A 23,976-nucleotide genomic window follows, 5' to 3' on the forward strand; every position below is an offset into this window, starting at 1 on the left:
TGCCGTCATTCTAATGGGCTAGCGACAAAAAATGACGGCATATGATAAAACGGTGACGATCTGCCCATTCAACCTCTGCTTGGAGAGTAATTCAAACTCACCACCTCTTGATCCAGTAGCTTAACGACTTGACTTTGCATGCCACTCACATAATAGAAACAGTCCTTGTCGCCTTCAGAAAAAAACACACAAGAGATCAAAAAGCCTTTCTTTGTCTTTTATTAGCCATTGCATGGTCTCTTTGGTGTAACCAGAAATGAAAGCCAGTATTACAACTAACTCAAGCATCTATGTGTTACTACTAAGCTTGGAAAAGTCAGAGTTTGCAAAGATGCGGCATATATGAACTCAAAGTTGGTGCATTACATGTAGCAGCGGTGAGAAGTATCTACATGAGTGCTGAGAGTTGGAACAAAAGATTCGACTTCTGAAACCGCCGATGGTCACAACAATGAAGTCTAAGGAAATAACAGAGATGTCCTTATATTCATGACTTTCAAGTTTTCAAAAAGTTCTTTTTTTGAGAAGCTACAGTGGAGTCAAGAAACGAAGTATGTGGTGCACTGCTACAGCTGCTTAGAGGAAGTATTATTACTCAGATACATGTACTTGTGACTCCTGTTCAAACTAAATAAGGACCATGTACTTATTTGTCTACAAAATTGGCTCTAAGTTGTTTAGAGGAAGATGGAATACAAACGTGAACTGTGGTCACGTAATTTCAAACCATCCATTTTTCTTCACACAAGGAATTTTTCCCTCACATAGCCAGTGGTTCAGTACAATGTATTAGTCTTGTATTCAAATGCTTTAACTTCCAACACTTCTTATTGAAGGGAAGAATTATCAATATCAGTTCAGTTGGTATTGCTTACAAAAACCTTCATCTCACGTTCCTCTAAACACTTTTATTGAATGTCTAAAAATACTCTTTTGAAAGAAGTCTGCATGGACTTGCTCACATTGTAGTAACAGTGAACAAAGGGGGCTGTATCTATACAAAGTTTTCATGTCAACTGTATATATTGTGATTGGCCCTACTTGATCAGGTACTACTATGAGGGTATTCATTAGTTAGATAAGGGTTTTGCAGTGCTCTTAGCAATGTATGTACGTGTAAGCTGTGTGTTACGTTGCCTTGACTAACAGAAAAATGTTTCAGCCTTATAAACGCACGGCAAGAGACCATGCTCATAACAACCTGAGGGATACATAAGGTAAGAACAAGAGTGATTTGTATGTTAACATTCTTCTTCGCTTATACAAAAAGTACTATCAGTGATATTTTCACTTTGTTTGCGCACTATGTTTAAACATAGAGGCTTATAATGATGTAGTTTCTACACCTTACAACAAAAACATAGTGTTGAACGTAAAGGTGGGCCTTTTGGGCCATTATTTTGTTACGCGTAAAACAAAGTGTCTAGGGAGAAAGTTTTCAAGATGTTTGAAATGAAAACTACCAAAAGGCTTGTCTAAAGCTGTTGAGAAATTTGAGCTTTTACAATCAAAAGCTTAGGATGCTTTTGATTTAGTTAAGTGTATTTCTTTTTGTATCATTTTATACATTAATGGCAACATAGCAGGCATGCCTGCATATATATAATATGCAGTTCTTTTTTGTAGTTGTGGATTGCCTTCTGAATACACTTTCAGATTATCATTTATCAAACTAAACTTTCTCCCAGCCATAAAAAAAGCCATTGAACAGAATCTACGCAATGCAGGTAGAGAATAATACTGCAAGTCTACAGCAAGGATTTCTCTTCATTGCTACATTGGACACTAAATACAAAAGAAAACTTCTAGTAAGGCAAAATTGCTGGGAAAACGGCTGAAATATTATTAAATCACAGAAGAAAACTTCTAGTAAATCAGAAATGCTGGGAAAATGACTGAAATATTCTTAGATTACAGAAGAAAACTTCTAGTAAAGCAAAATTGCTGGGAAAATGGCCGAAATATTCTTAAATCATACTCCTAGACATCTAGGGTTCACAGAATTGCAATATGCCTCGTTATACTAATGTTGGAGAGATGCCAAAGGGTCAAGATTTTAGCAATATCTTCTATTGCAACAAATTGGTCAAGTTTAGAGGACTTTGTTATGATTCAACAGTAATTGCAAGCTTTTTGGGGAGGGGGGCAGTGATTGTCAAAAGGGTAACTGCCTGGGATCTCTACATCCAATCATTACAAAACAGGTTGTGACTTTTGTCAAACCCGTAAAAAGCACTTTGCACTGATGTCATAATCATAATCATTCTCCAGAAAACTTCCACATTCTTTTTCTTCTTGTGCAATTTTGTTGATTTTTTTTCATACTTTTTTTTTTGCACAGTTTTTTAAAATGCAAACAGCATGGCAGGATTATCATATTTCCACATGCAGGTTTAGTTAGAAACCTTGTTCTGTTTTTTGTCGTTTTTGCAAATTTTGTAATTTTTTTTTCATCAGGTTTATCTCTGACAGGATACTACTAACCGGTATCTACATTTGTGATCATCACACATATACGTGTACTCTTCCTAATCATGATCACAGTTTGTTGTCGACCATTTCAATTTTTTCCAGCTTACGAATGAAAAGCTTCAGCCAATAACAATTTGGTTGGCTAATTTTCAAAGTCACCTTTCTCTGAGAAGACAAGTTCTTAGTTGTCTGTAAAAGTAGTACTACATAAATCTCAGATATATCCTCTCCAACATCTTGTTGTAGAGGGAACAAAACTATTCCATGGAATTCTTACTCCGTGTACGCATCCTAGACGAATGCTTTGGCATCGGGAATTTACGACGGTACCCTATCACCCCACCACAAAGCATCATGGGAAATAGCAGCAGAAGGGCGTGCGCCCAGAGACAATTTCCAATTCCAGGAGAATTTTGCATTTTCCTGGACTTTCAATTCCAGGAGAATTTTGCATTTTCCTGGACTTTCAATTCCAGGAGAATTTCGCATTTTCCTGGACTTTTTCAATTCCAGCAGAATTTCGCATTTTCCTGGACTTTTTCAATTCCAGGAGAATTTTTCATTTTTCTGGACTTCCTCGTCTAGGAGAATCTTGCATTTTCCTGGACTTTCAATCCCAGAAGTTTGTATTTTCCTGGATCTTCAATTCCAGGAGAATTTTACATTTTCCTGGGCTTCTTTTCCTTGATTAAAGATTACATGTAAATCGTTGTATGAGGAGAGAACATTGCATACAAGCAGCAGATGCAAATAAAAAAAACCCTGAATATTGTCAAATTGTCTCGGGAAAGTTGTAATGATGATCATGATCTTTACGAAATGTCCCCACACTTGGAGAGTACCACAAATGCATACAGCATTAACAATGTCAAAATACAAATGTATACCACAAGTGTAATTCCAAGAATACTCCTCAATGATAGTATGATCAGAAACAAGTTAGTCCCCACTCTCACTATAGTTCTCATGAATACAAACATATTTTCCCATGATGCTTTGCTGGGCGACAATTAAATCAAATCTCATATTGACATGACACATGATGATCAAAATATAACATCTCCTTACTCTTAACAAATGTCATGTCAAGTTAGTTACATATTATTTTAGCTCAGAAAAGTGTGAGAAAGTATTGCATAAAGGAATCATTACTACGAATCACAATGAATCACTATGGCAAGTACCCTATAGTGTGTTTGAAAGAGAAACAACAGAACATATGAGAGATATTATTGACATGTTTTCTCTCTCTCTAATTTTCTAGGCTGTTGAAGAAAGCACTACTGTTTTTTGATACTGCTAGGCCTAAACCCTGTTTTCACGAGATTGAAAATCATTTTCACCTACTGATACAGTACTACAAGTTGTTAAATTTTGTCCACAGAGTTACGGTTAGTGTTTGAAGCTATGCAGAAAGAAGGCAGAATTCTACACATTCAGATAGAAGATGAAGATAAAACGGAAGTTGAGAACTTGTGTATACCTGTCGACCGATGGTGGTACTTCAGTCACGGTTCACACTACATGTATGTGGCTTTTGCTTTAGTTCAGATAAAATCTTAATTCGAATTCGAAAAGCATTGTTGGTGGTGGTTGCGTTATACTTGGTTTCTCTTCAAAGTGCTTGTCTGTTATTACACAGCGATGGTAAGATCGCTGCGGTCTCTTTGTACAGCGATGGTAGTGCTGGTCGTTGTCTTGAGTTCAGTTCCCGTTGGTGGTGCTGTGCCCATTCATTGTGATGTCGCTAGGGGGCTCTCCTGCAACAAAATAGTGTTTGTTAAATAATGTTGGAATAGCCAAGCAGCAAAGGCTGGCAGACACAAGCTTAAGGTTGAGAGGTTGCAGCTTTGATTCTTGGCTAGACCTTGAGTCCTTAGGAAAGTCACTTTTCCTCACTTCACCAAGGTGTAAAAATGGGTACCTGACTTCAGATGGGGAGATACAAGCTTAAGGTGGTGGAAGGAGAGGGAGAAGGCACAATGACAAATAGAACAAATGTTTGCAGTCGTCATGTCACAACAAAAACTATAAACTTTAAACCCCACAAATATTTCAAGATTTACAGTATCTGTGAAACCCTCACCAGGTGCCTAAGCATTTGTACGGATTCTATGAAAAACACACAAAGCACCAAGCAAAACAGTTGAATCTCATTTCTGCATAGTGCTTGGTGCATTTTTCATAACTTAGTACAAATGCTTATACACCCCTGCTCACCAGGCTTGTGCGAGGAGCGCTGGAAGATGAACCCCTTGGAGTTGCCTGAGTCCGGCCCCTTGGGTTGGCGTAGCACGATGAGTCGCGGGCCGTTGTCATTCTCCACGTTCACAGACTTCAGCCGGTGCAACAGCCGCTCTGGACGAGCCGTCACCACATCACTTCCAGCAACCTGTGGAGGGGGGAACATAGATGTTCAGTAGCTCAAAACAAACTAGTGTGTGTTTGAGTATGTGTGTGTGTGTGTGTGTGTGTTTGAGTATGTGTGTGTGTGTGTGTGTGTGTGTTTGAGTATGTGTGTGTGTGTGTGTATGTCTGTGTGTACATGAGTGTATGTATGTGTGTGTAAGGGGTTATTCTACAAGCATTATTCAATGAGTGCTCAGAGTCAGAGAACAACCCAGGAACTCAGCCTGAGGCTACTACAAAGCCCCTGTCACACATATTCAGGACCTTCCCACGACTTTGCTCATAACCACTCCCCAACAAAGGTTGGGAGTACACAATGTAGCCTGGAATCCATCCCTCTGATCCCATCCAAGCAGGATATGACTTTCATAACGTTCATTTTTCAAAATTAATAGCTGGATGGTACAGACGACTTCTATGGACTACAGATAGTAGGCAACCTCGCCAACCACCTCCCAACCACAAGGTCTCATTGTTAGCCATGTGTGACGGGCTTAATCCTGGAAAGAAAAGCTACATAATCTTGCAGACATTAAGTGTTTCCCACACTTACCTTCTTGACGCTGCAGGCGCTGTACTTGCCGCTCTTCTGGTTACACACCACCACAAACTCCACCTTGTCTCCCGGCGACAGGTCACTCCCATCATGCACTTCACTCAGGTGGAAAAACAGCTTCTTGTTGTCTCCAACCTCGTAGTTGATGAAGCCAAACTGAGGAAATAAAGGAAAGGAAAAAAACATTCAAAACAAGATATCAAAGATGATTGATATGTATGTTGTAGCACAGATGAATGATAAATGAATGAATGGTAAAAGAACCCACCACATCTTTCGAAAAAGAGCAGGGGCATGCCCCGGTGTGAGTGGATCAAAAAAACATTCCAGCCTAAATGGGGTAGGGAATTTCCCGAGCAGCCTTCGTAACCCCTGCTTCTCCTAATGGGTCAGTGAAGTCAATACTTGTCTTGAGCATTGATATTTCTGACCTAGGGTGAAGAGATGCTGCTACAGTAAGAATTAGTTCAGTGCTTAGATGAGTGGCCCCCTATGGCCTTGCACTGAGCGAGTTCGTTAAAAAAAAAACAAAAAAAGAACAGTCTGACTCTGAGGTATCATGCTCTCATGGTTTCTAGCATGCACCCTCTTACCCTGCCAAAAAGAAAATTCAGATTGACCACGAAACTGAAAAGGTGGTCAGTCTTGAACTGTGACTTTTCTAACCATAATTGCACCCTCAGGAATGCCTTAGTATGCCCCCTTTTGCATCAAATTTGGTAGAATTCTGCATCTTAGAAGAGTGGCACATACCTACTGTATTCCCTTGTGGGGATTTAATTTCACAGTAGAAAGAAAATGGAGCATTGGCAGTGTTTTCTAGTTCACTGTTGAAACATGGAGGTAGGCAGGCAGAAGACAGAACAAGCATATTTGCAGTGGTTTTAAATTCGCAGTTTAGAGATCACCACAAAAACCACAAACATCAAACCACCACAAACATTTCAACATTTATATTATTTTGGCGCTGAACTGCCAGGCCTACCTGTCCCTTGATGGTGTCGACAGATCCCCTGACCCGTTTCCTGATGGCCTGCACCCTGGCAGCACGCTCCTCTCCACCCGCGCTCGTGGCAACCTGGAAGTTGACCACGTCTCCCTTCTGTAGGAACTCCCGCTTGTCGGACAGACTGGTGATCCCGTAGGGGAACGTCTTCGCCTCACCATTCTCTGACCCATCTGAGGAAGAGACATTAACAATTAGGCAAAATCAAACTGATGTCAGTCATGTGGCTAGGCTAGTGGACATGAAACCGAGAGGTCACTGGCATTGCTAGCTCAACGTTCTGTCCTTGGAAAAGGCATTTTAGAAGACTTTCCTCACTCCATCATTAACGTCATCATTCCAAGGTGTTTTCCTCCCTTAGGAGGAACCCCTCCCTTGAGTGACTCTGAGTCTTTTCTTTGTTTCCTCACTCCGCCAAGGTGTCAACAATTGGGTACCCGACTTTGGTTGGGGTGGTAAAACGCCTTTCAATACCATGCACAAGACACAGTGGATTAACAACTCACTGATAATTCTCAGTCACTGACGAAAAATTCTGTCACTCTTTGGAGAGTTTCTCCTGTTGCTTGATTTATTTTCTATTGTGTAATTTTCTATCTGGACATACTACAAACCTTCATCGACATAACAAATCTAGTTGTTGAAAGCCTTACCTTCGTGTGTGAGTTGAATCAGCCCCTGGTATTCTGGCTGCTGTGGGTCGATACTGCGTAGGGGACGTACGACCTTCCCGTGCAAGACGGTCGGGTCCGTCTCCTCAGCAACGATGGTTCCCGGTGACAGTCTGAAGATTCGCTCAGCCGACACTTTGTTGTTCTTCCTCACAGTGCTGTATTCTACCTCGTCCCCCAGGTCTAGCATGGTGATGTCTCCGTCAAACTCACTAGAGAACAAGAAATATTCATCAGTGTTAATTCCGCTTTTCTTATCTTAAATCTTTCTACATTATTGAAGCCCCTTTTACACATCTTTTTAGATAAAATCATTTCAGTGATGTCTCTATCAAACTCACTGGAGGACAACATAAACAATAGACAACAGACAACTTTTTTAAACTGGGAATTCTTTTTCTTATAGTCTATCTCCTATAAAAGCCCCTTTTAAAACTCTATATTCAAGCACAACGCCAAATCATCAAAGAAATAACCAAAAACCATTGTCCCAGGTCACTCAAATGATCAAGGAATCCTCCGTATGTATTTACTCCAATGACATAAAATTGTTTGGGCCATAATATGCTGTGGATTACAAAAAAAAAAAAATCAATATTGAAACAGTTGGAATATTGAATTTCTAGTAAACTCAGTTTGAATTGTGAATTTTTTGTGAACCTCGTTAAAACTTACTACTGTCAGAAAAATTGCGAATAACTTATGCATATATCATAGGCACTGAAATTTTCTGTTTGATCGCTGAACACATGACTGACTAAAGACCAAGCCTGACCTGAAGTGGAAGAATATCTCCTTCTCATGGTTGGCCGTCTCGATGAACCCGAAGTTGTCCTTCAGAGTAGCGATGAAACCCTGGAGTCTCTGGGCGGACGGGCGGTTCAGTACTTTGATGTTCACGGCCAGTCTCGTCCCCGTTTTCTTCTGCTCCGACACGCTGAACTCAACCTGCGTGGCATTGTGTGACATAATGGTTAGAGTGTTTGCCTGAGAATCAAGAGGTTCCTGACATGCCCCAATGTTACACTCTCAGGAAAGGAACTTTACACAAATTTCCTTGTTTCACTCTGGTAAAAAATGAGTACATAGCTTTGACTAGGGACGTTTCCCTCGGATAGAACATTAAATGGAGGTGCTGCGTTTGAGGAGAGCCACACCTCGAGTCGAGCACAAGAAAGTGCCCACCACACTTATGAAAAAGAGTAGTGGTCCTTCCCAGGGTGAGTAGATAAAACTTAACAGTCTGTGTACCTTATGTGCTATGTTTATAGCCATCAACCCAATGAGGTTTAGCATATACTGTGTAAGGGGAATTTTATTTCATGCTAAGGAGATGGAGTGTTCACGGTTGAAACAAAAATGCGGTGGTTTTAACTACCCAATGAAGGGTCACCACGAAAACCGTGAACATAAAACCACAGCAAACATTTCCCTTTTCACGGTAATAATGAAGAACTGTACCTGGTCTCCCTGCTGCGGTGTAGAGCGGGGGTCGGTGTCCCGGAGGTGGTACGTGATGTTCTCCTTCTCCCCACAGATGTCATACACGATGGTTCCCAGCTCCATGTCTCTGTCCTGCTGTGGAACAGGTACATAATCTCCATGAAAAAGGAAGTATTGTTTTCGGTGTGTCTGAGTGTGCGAATGTCTGCCTGATTGTGTTTCTGGCATTTTTGGTCAGGATAACTTCACAAGCTCTAAAACTAGAAAGGATTGTGATGATATTTGGTATGTGGGTTGGTCATGATTTTTGGCCTCCTAGCACCTTTCCTTGGTACTGAAGCAGAACTTCCAGTATTTGTATCCTTTGTCCTGGACATGCTTTAGTCTTGTCACAACCATTCTATTTCATCTGTATAGACTCAGTTGGTCATTACTTCTATCTCCAGCCAAGTCATACCAAAGACGTTAAAAATTGTGCATACTGCTTTTTCTGCTTAGCACTCAGCATTTAGAAAAGTATGGTGTATGGGGATTGAATAGACACTACCAGAACTACAACCTTGCACAAACTTCTGTGGCCGAGGGGCTTTTGAACTCAAATAGGCCATAGGTATGTAAGCGTGGGAAAGGACTTATAATGTCCTGTTACTCACCTGTTTCTTGGGACTCTTGGAGCCCTTCATGTTGGGCATCCCTGCGGAGACGGCTTCCTTGTCGACCACGCCGAGCAGCCGCTCCGACGACACCTTGTGGAACGAAACGGAGCCCTTGGGGAGGGGCTTGATGCGGATGGCGTGGTTCCTCTGCGCCGAGGACGGGTCCTGCGATAAACGGGAATCACACTCCTACTAAAAATCAGCAGCTGTTCACAGACAAGTGGAAGGGGTACGAAACACAGAAAAAATACTTCTTCCTACTAAAAATCAAGTTGTTTACAGATGAATTGACAGGGTACACAACATTCTTCCTATCAAAAATCAGCAGCTGTTTAAAAACAAGATTTAGTGTACACAATAGGAAAATACTTCTTCCTACTAAAATCAGCAGGTTTTCACATACAAATTACAAAAAGGTATCAAAGATCTCATACATGTACTTCTGTGAGACATTAAGATTTTTTTGTATGTCTTGTTCATTTGTAGTTAACCCATTATGGAAATAAGGTTTTGGTTAACATCACATGTGACCAGTGATCTGACTGACTTATTACTATTCTACTGGCATTTTAATCAAATAACTACGAACACACAAGAACACAATCACACATGATCTAGACACACAGAAAAACTTTGCAAGGGAAGTAAAATAAACATTATATAAGTCCTACCACCAGGGAAAGGATGGCGATACTTACCGGAACGACCGTGAACTCCACTTCATCTCCAATGTGCAGTTCTCTCATCTAAAATTCGACAGACAGACCAACAGTCAATCTACATATCTTTAACTTTGCATTAAGAAAAGAAAATGCAAAATATCAGTAAAAATGATAAGCAACAAGTCAGCTTGACTTTCATGTAATATGTCAAAGGTGAAGGCCTCTAACTTGTAAACAGTTTTTGTCTAGACCATGCTTAACACAAGTCATGTTCGGATGGTTTTCTTTATGTCTAAGGGCCTTCAACTTTAACATATGACACAAAATGCGTCCCACTGCGCATGTGCACTACAAACCATGAAATGGCTTATTCCAACAGGACAACAAGCACATTTGAACTATTCATCAAACACATGTTCACGTTTCTGTGTGTAGTTTTGTCCAGTCATGTTTGTTGAATGGACCACAGGAAGAGTAGCTGTCAGGCTAATTGTGGATCTTAATTAATATACTCAATGTCAAAACTCAAACATATCAAAATACAATCACAAGTTTAAAGAATCCTATCAAACCCACTGGATCCAGCAGTTCACTGAAGTGGAAGAACATGCGGGCGTCCCGGTCCACACACTTAATGAACCCGAAGCCTTCCTTCATCGCAGCCACAAGTCCCTAAACACAACAAAACTGGCTGTTAGGATGGCTGGGTTTATTCAGTAAACTTTCAAAACACCCTACACAAATGTACAAAAACTTTTTGAAAGCTGTGTTACTGATACATGTGTAACGTACTTAGTCAAGTAAATGAAATACATGTAATATGGAAAATGCTATTCAAATACAGGCATGCTGACGAAAGCTTTTCTTTACTAATAGGCAGACAAGTCATTTTTGTCATTTAATTCATTTCAGAATTTGACTTGGCTAATACAAAATTTAATACATACAGCAATTTCAGGAAAAAAAGTACCACAGACTTCAGTTTTCATTTCACAGTAACCTGTGGTTAGGAGATTTTTTGTATCATACAAGACCCAAATTTAGCCAAAAATACATGCCAACTGCTGCCTACCAGTGTCAGTGGACAGCAGTATAATCAAGCATTGGATACTACAGTACTGTACAGTACACTACCACTACTATATCTACCACCATAGTTTTGCAAAAAAAAGTCCACAAGACAACTTTCATTAAAAAAAGGCCACAAAACCATCCTACCATCTCTCTCTTCTCCCCGGTAGTGCGGAAGGTCTCCGGCAGCAGGTCGATGTTGGTGGCCCGCTGGAGCTTGTCGCGGCGGTCGGTGGCGATGTTAAACTCCACGATGTCCGCCACCTGCAGAGAACACTCTGAGCGCTGGTCGCGGTCGCCGAACGGGATCTCTTTCGTCCCGCCGTCGTCGTCGCCGGGGGCTTCGTACGAGAGTCGCCCTGAGAGCGGGTCACTCTGTTGGGAAGAAAGGAAGTCCTTGCAATGCAAAGTGGAATAAAAATGAAACTAAGGCAGCTGTTTGTACATAAATCAAGACATGCAGGTAGAACATAATATAATACAAAATAAATCAAGCAACTCACAGGACAAATTATCTCAAGAGTCAGACGTTTCAAATAGAATTAAGGCAATCTAAAAGGGGATACTGGGCTGAGTGACATCTCTACAGCCGAACTTTGATCACTAATGTAAGACAGGACTGGGAGGAGCAGAAGAACCCATTGTCTCCCGAGATGACATCGCTGATGTCCTCGTTCAAGGTTCAAATAGAATCCACTTTTTTCATCAGTGACTGAGAATTAAGGCAAAATTCAAAAAGTCACTAATGAAAGATAGTGGATTCTACATTGTATCTGAAACATCTGACTCTTTACAGAATTTGTCCAGTTGCTTGATTTATCTTCTACTGTATTATGAAATCATATGAAATAATAGTAAATTAACTTAAAGGCAACTGTATGTACATTTTTGCTTAAAATAAAATAAGAAACTTTTCTCTAAAGATTCTCTAAAGAGTTAGATGTTTCAGATAGCATCCACCATCTTTTATCAGGGACAGAGATTACAATTCTCAGTCACTGATGAAAGATAGTGGATACTACATTGTATCTGAAACATATGACTCTTTAAAGAAATTATCCAGTAACTGTTGTTCGATTTATTTTCTACTGTATTAAGAAATAATATGAAATAATAGTTAATTAACTTTAAGGCAACTGTATATACACAGTTTTGCTTACTGATTTGATACTTTCATCAAAAGTGAAGATTGCTTTTAAACAAGGGATTTCGTGATCAGTAACAGCAAGTTTTTATATTTGTCAGAAACAGATATCTAAATTACTGACCGTCTGACATGAAAACTTCTTGTTTTTGCATGTTTTATGTTTGTAATTAATCATCATATTTGTATGTCCATACAGACCATAGGAAGAATGACTTTTTATGAAGCTTGTCATGGATCTCAGTAAAACTTGGTAACACAAAGTAGAGCATTTACCAACAAAGTTGTTTAGTTCTCTGAACTCTGAAGTTGAAATGACCTACAGTGTAAAAGTCTATGTCAGGACTCATGTCACATCAACTTCAGGACCAGTGGACTGATCGAAAGCTTGTTGGTGAGTGTTCCAGTTTGTGTACGAAAAGAGCGTATGGAGCTTGTTGTGGATCTCAGTAAAACTAGGGAACCTACCTGTCTACGCTGTGGTCCTCGAGGAAGCGGTTTGATGACCTTCCCTCGGATGCGTTCGTTACTGACGTCTTCAAACACCACCGTGCCTTCTATCAGTTTCTTTATGTGGGTGGCCACTTCCTTACCCTATGGATAAATTTAAGGAAGGGGAGGTCAATATCTTCTGTCATGAATTTCTTTAGTCATATAACCAAGGAGTAAACAACAGCTTACCTACCACTTGCCTCATTTTCAACATTGTTTACAACTTTATTTCACACTCTGGAAGATTTCTTTAGTTTATTTATACTAGTATGCCAGCCATGTGTATACCAAATAATTACTATGTCATGATGTTGATTATTTTGATTTGTTTATTAGCTTCAACTGGATTTGTATGTTACCTTTAGAATTATGAGTTCATTATTTTATCATTTGATAAGTAGATAATCCATACAACACTTGTTAAAAGACTGTGAACAACAGCCAACATTTTGCACTCATGACAGTCCACGCAAGAGATGGACTGACAACAAATAGCTATAGAGAAAAGACTTCCACCTCCTGAACCTAGACAGGATGGAGCCACCAGGTGGTCTGCCATCAAGTCAGGCGAGACAGGAAACAACGACAAATACTGGATAGAGAGTGAAGGAGAGAGAGAGTTTCATGGTGATAATGGTTGTAATAGATACCTTACATTTCTTACATTTCTTGTTGCAATACTGAACTCCACGTCATCTCCCAGCTCAATCTCACGGATGTCTCCCGGGTACTCACTGTAATGGAAGAAAATCTGGAAAGACACAGGAAAGGGAGCTTTCAGTGTTTCAGTCTCATCAATGTTCTCACTGCCATGGGCTAACAACATATGCATGTGACATTGATATTGGTTACAGCATAAGTATGAATAAATAAACAAGCCTGTAACTAACATATGCAACAGCTCAGCTTAAAACCAGGCTTTCTTAAAACCAACTCGTTGTACCAATAAGAGTGAACACTTAAGCGTAACATCAGAGTGCTGCTAAGTTGATAAATTATAACATCTTTCAATTCATGATTAAAGGGTCCTTTGCTGCATATGCATGCTTTCAGGTTTTCATTATTTTCAGCAGGGCCACTCACCTCTTTCACCACGTCAGCCCTCTCGATGAAGCCGAAGGACTCCTTCATACTGCAGACCACGCCCATGTAGCGCTCCACAGGCACGGAGGAGATCAGCTGAACCTTCCGGGCACGCACATTCCCGTTCCTGGAAGCAACAAAACACACACACATACAGGCTGTCAGATGTCTGGCTTTCTACACAATACAACATGGGACTAAGACACATTCCCGTTCCTGGAATCAACACAACACAAACACACAGTCTACCAGAACAGTGACGCACCAACATTCCCGTTCCTGGAATCAACACAACACAAACACACAGTCTGTCAGAACAGTGATGCACGCACATTCCCGTTCCTGGAACAAAACAACACACACACACACATCCGTAAATAGTTTCATCAGGAATGGTAAGTCACTGGATGGCAACACACAACCACACAGGCTGTACTGTCAGAAGAGACACTCTGTATGCATAAGAACATGGGAATGACACCCACTATCGAGTCTGACTGCTGAGCAAATTTCATGGATACAGAATGAATCATAAAAAAGCTTTGTGAGTTTTGTTGTCTTTCAAATCTGGCAATCATTACATTGTGAATCATATTCCGATTCGATCTAATCACTCAGTGATTGCTATTCAGAGGAAAGGGGCTGTATACATTCACACAAAGCTTCACAAAACAAAACAGGAAGGATGCTTCATGTATATAGGATAAGATAGGAGAAAATGGTGGATGGGGGAAAGTTTTTTTATACAGGATGCACTCTCTCAGTACACAATTTAGGACTTCTCTATGTGCCAAAGAAACAAAATGGCACACTGATGCTTATCTCAGTAATACCCTACAATCTTTCCAAGTACTCAGAAGTGGAGGTACAGAGACAACAACAGATCTACATGTACAGAACTCACCTGTAAGTGACCAGGCGAGTATATACCGAACAGAACAAAAGGAGTAAAAGAAGTAGAAGTTACCTTGGATCCGGCACCACCTTGGCTGGCTTGTCTCGCCAGGATTTTTGCTGCATGTCCTCCGCTCTGTACGGGAGGCAGACGGGCTGAATAAACTTATCAACCAAAGGACTTAACTTATCGACCAACTGACCTGACAGCACGGTACGACCACGTAGCAACCGTGACCACTTCCTCACAGAACCTTAACGTAACCGCCATTCACACCGACTTCAGGTCATACCAGATCTTTACCTTTAAGCCCGTCACACATATTTAGACAATGGTCAGGGAGTGAGTGGTTCAGCATAAAGTTAGACTTTGACCTGCTTGAAGTAGTAAAATCTAAAGCCTTTTTCATATGAATTTGGCATATTTCTTTGCCTTCGCAAATTTTCTTAGAGGCTGAGAGGGCAAAAGAAAACCTTGCTACAATCTTTCAATATCACAGCAACAACAACTTTTTTTGCCACAAATTGAGGTAGTGTGTATGTTATTGTTGGGCCCCTGTCATACATATAGTAGCCAACCATTGCTTCCAGTCCTTCCTTAAAAGTGGTATAATGTTATTTGTCACAAGGTTTTCTTTTGCCTTCACCCTCATTTTTGCTAATCTACATCTAAGAAAATTTGTAAAGGCAAATTCATTATCAGCAAGGCTTTAGATTTTACTAGTACTAGCAGCTTAAACTTGCTGCTGAACCAAATAAATTTTGAACAAAGTCATTTGTGATACATTATTGTATGACCTGACTTTCCATTCTATAACATGCCAACCACACATCATGCAGCGAAAAAAAGAGACCCAAGACCCACCTGAACAAGTCTACTACCACATGGTAATCTACAACTTCTGACTTTACCTTGCCTGTCTATCCATGGCTTTAAGTTGTTCCAGAAATCTTATAAAGGATGTAAGATGTTTCTTACCTACTCTTTACTACAACCTGGACTTGTATTTCCATATAAAACTCAAACGGTTTATCTTGCAACAAAATCAAGTCAATCGATTAAGGATGGAATAATTTAGGTGCAACCTAGGGAGTTATAATATGTGGTATTGATGTACTAAGTGGTAAAAATGGCAGCCATGCATTGATGAATAACTCAATGAGGGTTCTTTATAGTGCCAGTGAAACAAAATTTCCTGTCATTCACGTGAAACTTTGGTCTTTTTTGAAAACATGTAGTATGTAATCTTTAGATTAATTGAATACTATGTGCTCTTTGGTGGGACAAATTAGCAACGGGTCTTGACGTCACAGAAAAGACTCCTAACCAGACTAGCTGTTTTGTTCTTTCTGTGACGTCATGACCCGTTGCTAACTTGTCCCACCCACAGTGGACAGTTAATTTCACCTTTAGCACACTGAAGTAGCCGTTTGGCACCCAATTCTTTATCGGCAGCAGGAAGAAGGTTAAAGATTACATCTTTTAGATGTTTTCAGAAGAGACCAAATTTTTACATGAATGGTAGAAGAAATTTCATTTCACTAAGTAACTATCCAAGTCTTGGGTAGGTGAGTTATCACTGCCATGCTGTCTAAAGCAACTTGTCTACAACTAAACAATCCACAGCGAGAGCGGAGAATCCAGTAAAACGACGCAGAAACGTTCCCCGGCACCAACCTTTTATCGGTAGCGATGAAGAAGGAGACTTCGTCCCCCTTCTTCAGCTGGGCCCCTCCCTCGACGTCCTCGACACCGTACGGGATGTAGAAGTGTTCTCCGGCCTGCTCGTACGACACGCGCCCCATTTCTGTGGGCTGTGGCACAGAAAAAACACACGCATTTTAATCCATTACACAATGTATCAATGTTCGATCCAGATTATGAGAGACTCAAAACAAAAGTTACTCAAGCAACTGGATAAGTTTCAGACAGCATCTGCTGTCTTTCGTCACAGATTAAGGATGAGCATCTGCTACCGTTCATGACTTGAGTCACTGACGAAAGACAGCGGATGCTGTCTGAAAAGTCTGACTATTTGCAAAACTTATTGAGTTGCTTGAGTAACTTTTGTATTGAGTATCTCATAATCTGGGTGTCTTGTATGACACGCGCCCCATTTCTGTGGGCTGTGGCGAGGAAATAATACCCGCATTTTAATCCACTACACAATGTATCATCAGATAAGTCGATGAAAGATAGACATCCAGGTGATGAGATACTGAAAACAAAAGTTACTCAAGCAAATGGATAAGCTTTGTTAAGACATCAGACATCTGAGACAGCATCCGCTGTCTTTCATCAGCGACTTAAGTCACTTTTAGTCATTGACAAAAGACAGTTGATGCTGACTGAAACGTCAGACCATTTATGAAACTTCTAGAATTGCTCAAGTAACTTTTGTATTGAGCACCAGGTATAGAAGTGTCAATGAAGGTTAGACATCAAGGTAGATCATTATTGACATACAAAATACTTCAAGCAACTGGATAAATTTTCTTCAGAGTCAGCATGCACTATCTTTCATCAGTGACTGAGTATGATAATTTTTATTTATTTCCTGAAACGCCTGACTCTTAAGAGAATTCATCCAGTTACTTGATTCATTTTGTATCAAGTAGCTATAGAAGAAATGAGTGCTTTAGTGATGTTTAGTCTGGAAATTATCATACGATACAAAGATAGAAGTATCACCTCCAAGATCCACAAAAAGTTCTCTTCCAACAATATAAGAACTACTGTACATGTAGCCCACCACCTAAGAAGGCATTATGTGAGAAAGCCAAGGCCCAGTGTTTCCTATATGGCACATTACCCAAACCAAATCTTTCCACCTTTTATAATGTTTTTGGACACTGCTATAAACGTACATGAATTTGGATTTCTAGCCTGTTGGGACTAGCCATTACGTATCCTTAGGGGTGTCCCATGGAATGTCCAAAATGCCCTTACTATACTCCACCATTACAGTAAGATTGCTGCTACCAGAGATGACCAACAGATGGAAAATTTAAGAGTAACATATTCAACCACCACAAGATTGGCTGGAAAGGACAGACAGAAAGAAAGCAACCATGTAAGAGGCTTAAGGTGGAAGAGCCATCTCCAGTTCCCAAAAGACCGATACCCTGATAGACCGTTGAATATTCCACAAATACAGTAAAAAAATTGGTATCAAAACTGAACGACGGATGGAGATTAACAGTAACATGCTTAACCACCACAAGATCAGCCGGAAAAGGCAGAGAGAAGACAGATACAGCCTGGCCAACACAAAGCAACCAGGCGACAAGTGGAGGTGCCATTTCCAACTACCAAAAAAAGCTGATACCCTGTTAGATCCGGGTAACTCTGGTTGCGACAGTAAGGGTTCACCACCATCACTCCATTTTCCAGAGTATGATGATTTCCCACTGAACACATCCGGCTGTGAACAAACAAACATTTATCTTTTTATGTATAAAAAAAAAATTATAAAAAAAATATGTAGACTGGTACATACATTAATTAATAAGTAACTTCAATGGCCACATGGCTGTCTTAGATTTCTTAGATATTTGTACCATACGAAGGAACTGAATGTAATTTTGTGAAGGACCAAATTCTACAAGTGCTTGGTGTTTTCAAACAAACTACCACAATGTGATTCACTATGTGTGAACATTTCACGTATCTTACAAATATAAATGTGCAATGTAAGCAATATTTTGTTAGTTCACAATCATTAGTAACAAATGACAAAGTTACGAAAACAGACTACATGTATAAGAATAAACAATCCTACTAAAAATATCACAAGGATTCATGAAGAATGATATCTACAAACCATGATCACAGAAAGAACAGAAGCTATTTAGAACGGAAACAAAAGTACAGAAACAACACATTGCTGCTCTCGATGCAACAAACATTGAAACATACATGTAAGAAAGGAACAGAAAAGAAAGGAACAAATAAGTACATCAGTGAAGAGATAACTGTGACCACCACCCTGTCTTATACAAAAAACATTTGAAGACTGGTACAAGTCAGCTTAGAGTTACACCCAATGTTAAATGACATTACAATTTGTTTTTTTGCTGGTAAAAAGGTAAAGGTAGGCTTTTTGAGGTCGTATGGACAGTGGGTTGTTAATCCATTGTGTCTAGGGCACAGTGTTGGAAGGTGCAGCCTAACTCTCTTCTTCCACCACCTCAACCTAAGTCAGGTATCCATTCTTACACCTGGGTGGTGTGAGGAAAGTTGTGTAAAGTGCATTTCCCAGCACCACAACGTCTAGCCAGGAAACGAACCCATGACCTTTCAATCTCGTGTCCACCAGCCTCGCCATTCAATGCCACAAAAAATTTGGTTGAGAACAATAAAAATGCCGGTACAACTCAACTTACAGTTACACCCGATATTCACGGACATTACAACTTGCTTTTCTTACACCTCTGTGGAGTGGGGAAAGTTGTATAAAGTGCATTTTCCAGCAGCACAGCTTCTAGCCAGGAAAGCCAGGAGTTGAACCCCTGACCTCTCCAACTCATATCCACTAGCCTATCAAAAATCCAAGTTTTGTTGAGAACCACGAAAATGATGGTACAACTCAACTTACAGTTACACCCGATATTCACAGATATTACAACTTGCTTTTCTTACACCTTTGTGGAGTGAGGAAAGTTGTGTAAAGTGCATTTCCCAGCGCCACAACGTCTAGCCAGGAACGCCAGGAATTGAACCCCTGACCTCTCCAACTCGTGTCCACTAGCCTAGCCATTCGATGCCACAAAAAATTTTGGTGAGAGCAACGGAAATGATGGTACAACTCAACTTACAGTTACACCCGATATTCACGGACATCAAAAACTTGTTTTTTTTTCGTTGTGGAGAACAACGAAAACGGGAGAAACAAAAGCACACAGATAAGACTCAGGAGAGAGAGGAGAGTTGACAGGTTGATCAGCTGACTGACAGTGTTGTTTTTCCTTACCCCTGACAATCCCCCCGGCTCTCTCCTGTTTCCAACCTGGATAGCAACATAACCAACTTCTGCAGGCTGCAACACAAATTATGCTGGTTATAAAACATGCAAAATGGGCTCAAAAAACAAAATACAGTATACTGTAAATTCCCTTACTTTCGTGGCGGTTTTATCTCACGGTAGGAGAGAAAAGGAAAAACAAAAGTATTACAGTAGTAAGACGTTGGAGATGCATATTCACGGCGGCGTGAACTATTGATAAAAAGGTCACAGTGAAAACAAAACCACTACGAAAGTGTCAGGATTCACAGTAGTATGTTCCCTGGGCGCCAGACTAGTATCGGGTCGCTAGCGATTTCCTACGGTGGCCAGAGAACAGTCTGCCCGCCCGGTCTTAATCAACGCTCCGGGGAGTTGAGCCCGTGGGGGTGATAACCGCGCCGGTCAACTCCCCGGCTAGAACTCCCCCGGTGCGCTAATTAGGGTTCGGCGGGCTGGGGTCTCTGTGCCACCGAGAGAACTGACTGCAAGGTACCGGCTAAAGAGAACCGGCTAAAAGGCCCGATAAACAGTCTGGAACCCAGGGTAAGTAGTATGGGGTCTGAGCAAAACAGTTGCTGCAGTTAGTGATAAACAACATAACATCACTGTGAAAAAGGCTTGCTATGCTAAGCAAAGAACCATTCAAATATTATGAAGAGAACAGCCAGTTTCTGTCTGGTAAAAAACTCTCAACTAAAAACGTGAATCATGCAGAATGGGTTACAATAAAGTATAGCACAAGGGTCTGAGCAAAAAGCTTGCTGCAGTTAGTAAACAACAATATAAATAGCATAACATCACTGTGAAAAAGGCTTGCTATGCCCACGGAGCCATGTTATGAAAAAAACTGATAGACAATCAGGTAAATAACTGTCTCATATAAAACATCCAGAACTCAATCAGACAAGCAATAAAATACTAAAGCCTTCAAGGGATCAACATAATGTGACATATTCTTTCATATGTCCTATTTTTTCAAGGCATCCCCACAATGATTTAGTTTTATTTCCATCCTATAAGATGCATGACAATTTTACATCATCATTTCAATCATTGTTTACTCCAGTGAGTCTGGAAGCACTGGGCCAGTTGTCATTGTGTTCAATAATGCCAAAAGTATACAGTGTACCTTGAAGATTTTAAACATTATTCTTCAATAAGCAATATCACAGTCCTCATGTATACATGTATGTGTATGTAATTACCAAGGAAACATGGTGTCCTTTGGGTGTCTCCTGCAAAATGAGGGCGTCTAATTTCCTTGCTTTCTTAGTGCAGGGCATCTAGAAGACGCCCTGCTAGCTGATAGCTAGGTTTAAGTACTCACAGCTTTGTTTCTGGCCGGCTTGGCCTCCGTGGTCACTAGTCCGATCACACGCTCTTCACTCATGACCTCGAAGGTCACTGACCCAGATTGCAACTTGAGGACGCGGCAGGCGATCGGCTTCCCTGTGCGCTGGTCCAGACTCATCTCAAACTCCACCTCATCTGAGGACAGATCATGAAACAACATCATTCAGCATCCTCTTCATCAACCCCATGAGAATTATTTTATCTAATTCGATTTTATCTCATCTGGTTGATAATTTTTTTAAATTTCTTTATACACTCAGCCTTACTGCTATTGAAAAAATTCAACCACTGGCGAAGGACATAACATTTTTAATCTGACATCTGAATCACAAATACAACATTTTGTCTTATAGTAATACCATGTCCATCTTACCTCCTGGTTTCATGTTGTCCACGTTTCCCTTATACTGGCTGTAGTGGAAGAACAGTCGCGCGTCCCTGTCACAGCATTGGATGAACCCGTAGGAGTGAAGAAGTTTCTCGATGATTCCCGTCTCCCGTACGCCGTTCACGCGCTGGTACACCGTGTCGAAGTTGGGCTGCGGAGAGTACATGGGTGACTGGGGGCTCTCCGGGCTGCTATAGATTGCCACAGGTGATTGTGGAGTCTGCGGGGACAAAATACATGTTGTAAGGGTCACATTTCTTTTTCAGGTCATTTCATTTTAAAGTGTTATAAACAAAATTCGCAGAGGACCCTGTCAAATGCTTGGCCGCTTGGTGGTCGCATCTTCTACTGAAAAAGGGTGTATTTAGCGTTTGCATGTACATGTACACGTTTATCATATGCCATGTTTATTCATTCTCTTCATGTTATAACTTATATACCATCATACGAAACGCTTTTTGATTAGAATATATGCATGAGAAAAATTTTCTATAAACATAATGTAAAACAATGAATCTGTTTTGAAAATATCAATGTCTTAATCAAACCTTCATTGAGCACTTAATAATATATGCAGAAATGTTTGTATCCAAATTTTCAATCTCTTCTCACCTTCCACTGAGGATTGGCCATCTTGGAATCTCTTATGTGAAAACGAAGGTCAGTGAGCGAGTCTTGTCTATCTTGTACTTCTGGAGTCTCTGTCAGAGTAGTCCAAGTCGTCAGGAGAGGTCCTGTACCAAACTGTTGGTGGGAAGTTTTACCCACGCAGGAGTTAGAGGATGGTGTATGTCCAGAGAGGAGGAGAGAGTTGCAGTTTCCGTTTGGAGAGACAGTAGCGTCTCCCTGTGGAACAGAGAAGAATGATGCTGTCATTTCTGAACAATGTCTTCATGCATTCTACATAATAATTGTCAGGTGACTTTTACAATTGCACAGCTAGCTATTCCATGCTATCTGACCTGGAAATAAATACAAATTTTCTTCTGAAAGGCTATTTCAGAAGGGAGATGGTCAAATGTATCTTTGAGTTAGAGCCTGATGCCACCGTCAAACATAGCTCATTAGCTGACTATGGCCTCCCGACCTTCTCCAGACCTTTCCAAGAACTTGTGCTAGAAAAGGATAGATTTCAGGCAACCCCCAACCCAGTACCAACATTGGGTGGAGAGTGGTCGGGAGCAAAGACATGGGAAGGTTCTGACTCCTGAATGTGTGACAGGGACTTTAGACTCAGAAGTCTGATGTACATGAACTCCCAACTGCTTGGATATGCTCATCTATACATTACAAGCATATAATACTCTACAGATTTGTTACATGTAAAGGATTGAAAAGATGGTTTTTATTTTCCTACCTGTTCCTGGTTCCTTGCTGGCACCGTGTGGTGTGCGTTTCTGTGTGGGCAGGTTCTGCTTAGTCCTTTGGAGGGGGGTAGCTTAGAGGTTGCTTGACATGCTGGAGTAGGGACACAAAGGAAAAGCACTCTCGAGTAAAGCTCATGTACAGGATTACTTTCTCAATAAAAACACCTAAGAAACTTCAGGAAAAAAATGGAAGGGTGCCTTGCATCAACTTGAGTCCAGCTCTGAAAAAACAATATAAACATCCTGGATTCTGCACATGTTGGTGCATTTATTACTGTTTTACTGGGAAGGTTGAACTATTTCTCATTTTCTGACATAGTAGCAAGGAGTGAGCAAGGATAAGGCTGGAAAGTCAGGGAAAAAAATCAATTTCCGGCTCTGACTTCGAAATTGTGTGTGCAATTTACAAATTATGTTACTGCTATGGCACTGCAGTTACAACATGAGACTGTGTTGGCATCGTTCACAACTTGATTGACAGCTCCATGTGCCGAGATTCTGACCCTGACGGTTGGTGTATTACGTCAATCGTTATCAGTCCCTGTCCCTCAACCTATCAGGACAGGCCGTCCATTGTGAAACACGCACAGCCCGTGAAAAACAAAGGCTTGTTTGTTATGATAACCGTTACATTGATTAATAATATAATTTGGAGGCGACTTTTCCCACAAGACCGCAGGCAGAAATTATGTATCGATCGAATCTCATATCTATGTATTTCAGTCAGCTGAAAAATCAGCCGGCTTTCGACACGTTCTTGTCAAATATTTTGGTCAGGAGATTTTTTTCCGGATGTCACTTTGTCCTACCTCGTGTCAGACTTCGATGGACGTTTCTAGCTCTACGCCCAGTTGTGCCAACCTACCAGCTCATTCTAGCCTTATTTCTGAGACAACTCTATCAGGATAACCATTCTTCCGCACGTTTTTCCCTTCCGGTACGCCGCAGCGCCCACAGCCTCCCCCATAGTCATCATGCGCAACAACGAAAATGGTGATGAGACAGACGTCGTCTGATCGGAAAAGGGCTGTGTCTCGCAAATTTCACCGTCGCTTTTCTCTCAAATAACACAGGTTCAGACGGAAATATTTCGTACATATGATCCTTGGAGTATGCTCTAAGTAAGAAACTAAGTGTGGGTGACGTTTTTGGATGTTTTTTGTCAGAATTTGAAGAAAATTTCTCGATTCTTACCCCAACACCGCACAGCACAGCAGCGCCGCCACCGCCGCACAGCACCTTGGGATAGAATGGCTTCTCTCGCGAGACTTTGTTTAGATCATACCAAATTTCTATTGTTAGG

The 23,976-nt window shown here is 40.8% G+C and overlaps 1 protein-coding gene across 12 annotated transcripts; it reads right to left on the reverse strand.

The window, feature by feature from the left end:
* Positions 1-203: 203 nt before the first annotated feature.
* Positions 204-23,955, reverse strand: LOC136421716 (cold shock domain-containing protein E1-like). 12 transcript variants are annotated; one of them, XM_066409218.1, is made up of 23 exons: positions 23,868-23,955; positions 22,664-22,764; positions 21,919-22,152; positions 21,292-21,526; positions 20,893-21,053; positions 19,533-19,598; positions 17,889-17,984; positions 16,238-16,374; positions 14,633-14,695; positions 13,666-13,792; positions 13,247-13,333; positions 12,559-12,684; positions 11,094-11,321; positions 10,452-10,547; positions 9,912-9,959; positions 9,211-9,402; positions 8,576-8,692; positions 7,890-8,062; positions 7,097-7,326; positions 6,423-6,616; positions 5,435-5,593; positions 4,693-4,864; positions 204-4,232 (listed from the first exon to the last, which is right to left on the reverse strand). In XM_066409218.1, exons 3-23 carry the CDS (start codon positions 21,937-21,939, stop codon positions 4,177-4,179), a joined length of 2,784 nt encoding a protein of 927 aa, XP_066265315.1. In that variant the 5' UTR covers positions 21,940-22,152; positions 22,664-22,764; positions 23,868-23,955; the 3' UTR covers positions 204-4,176. The 12 variants fall into 12 exon arrangements, with proteins under 12 accessions (XP_066265315.1, XP_066265312.1, XP_066265313.1 ...); XM_066409215.1 differs by having other exon boundaries at positions 11,094-11,342; XM_066409216.1 differs by having other exon boundaries at positions 13,238-13,333.
* Between the last annotated feature and the right edge of the window lie 21 nt (positions 23,956-23,976).

This window comes from Branchiostoma lanceolatum, chromosome 16 (assembly GCF_035083965.1).
Source record: "Branchiostoma lanceolatum isolate klBraLanc5 chromosome 16, klBraLanc5.hap2, whole genome shotgun sequence".
Taxonomy (NCBI): Eukaryota; Metazoa; Chordata; class Leptocardii; order Amphioxiformes; family Branchiostomatidae; genus Branchiostoma; species Branchiostoma lanceolatum.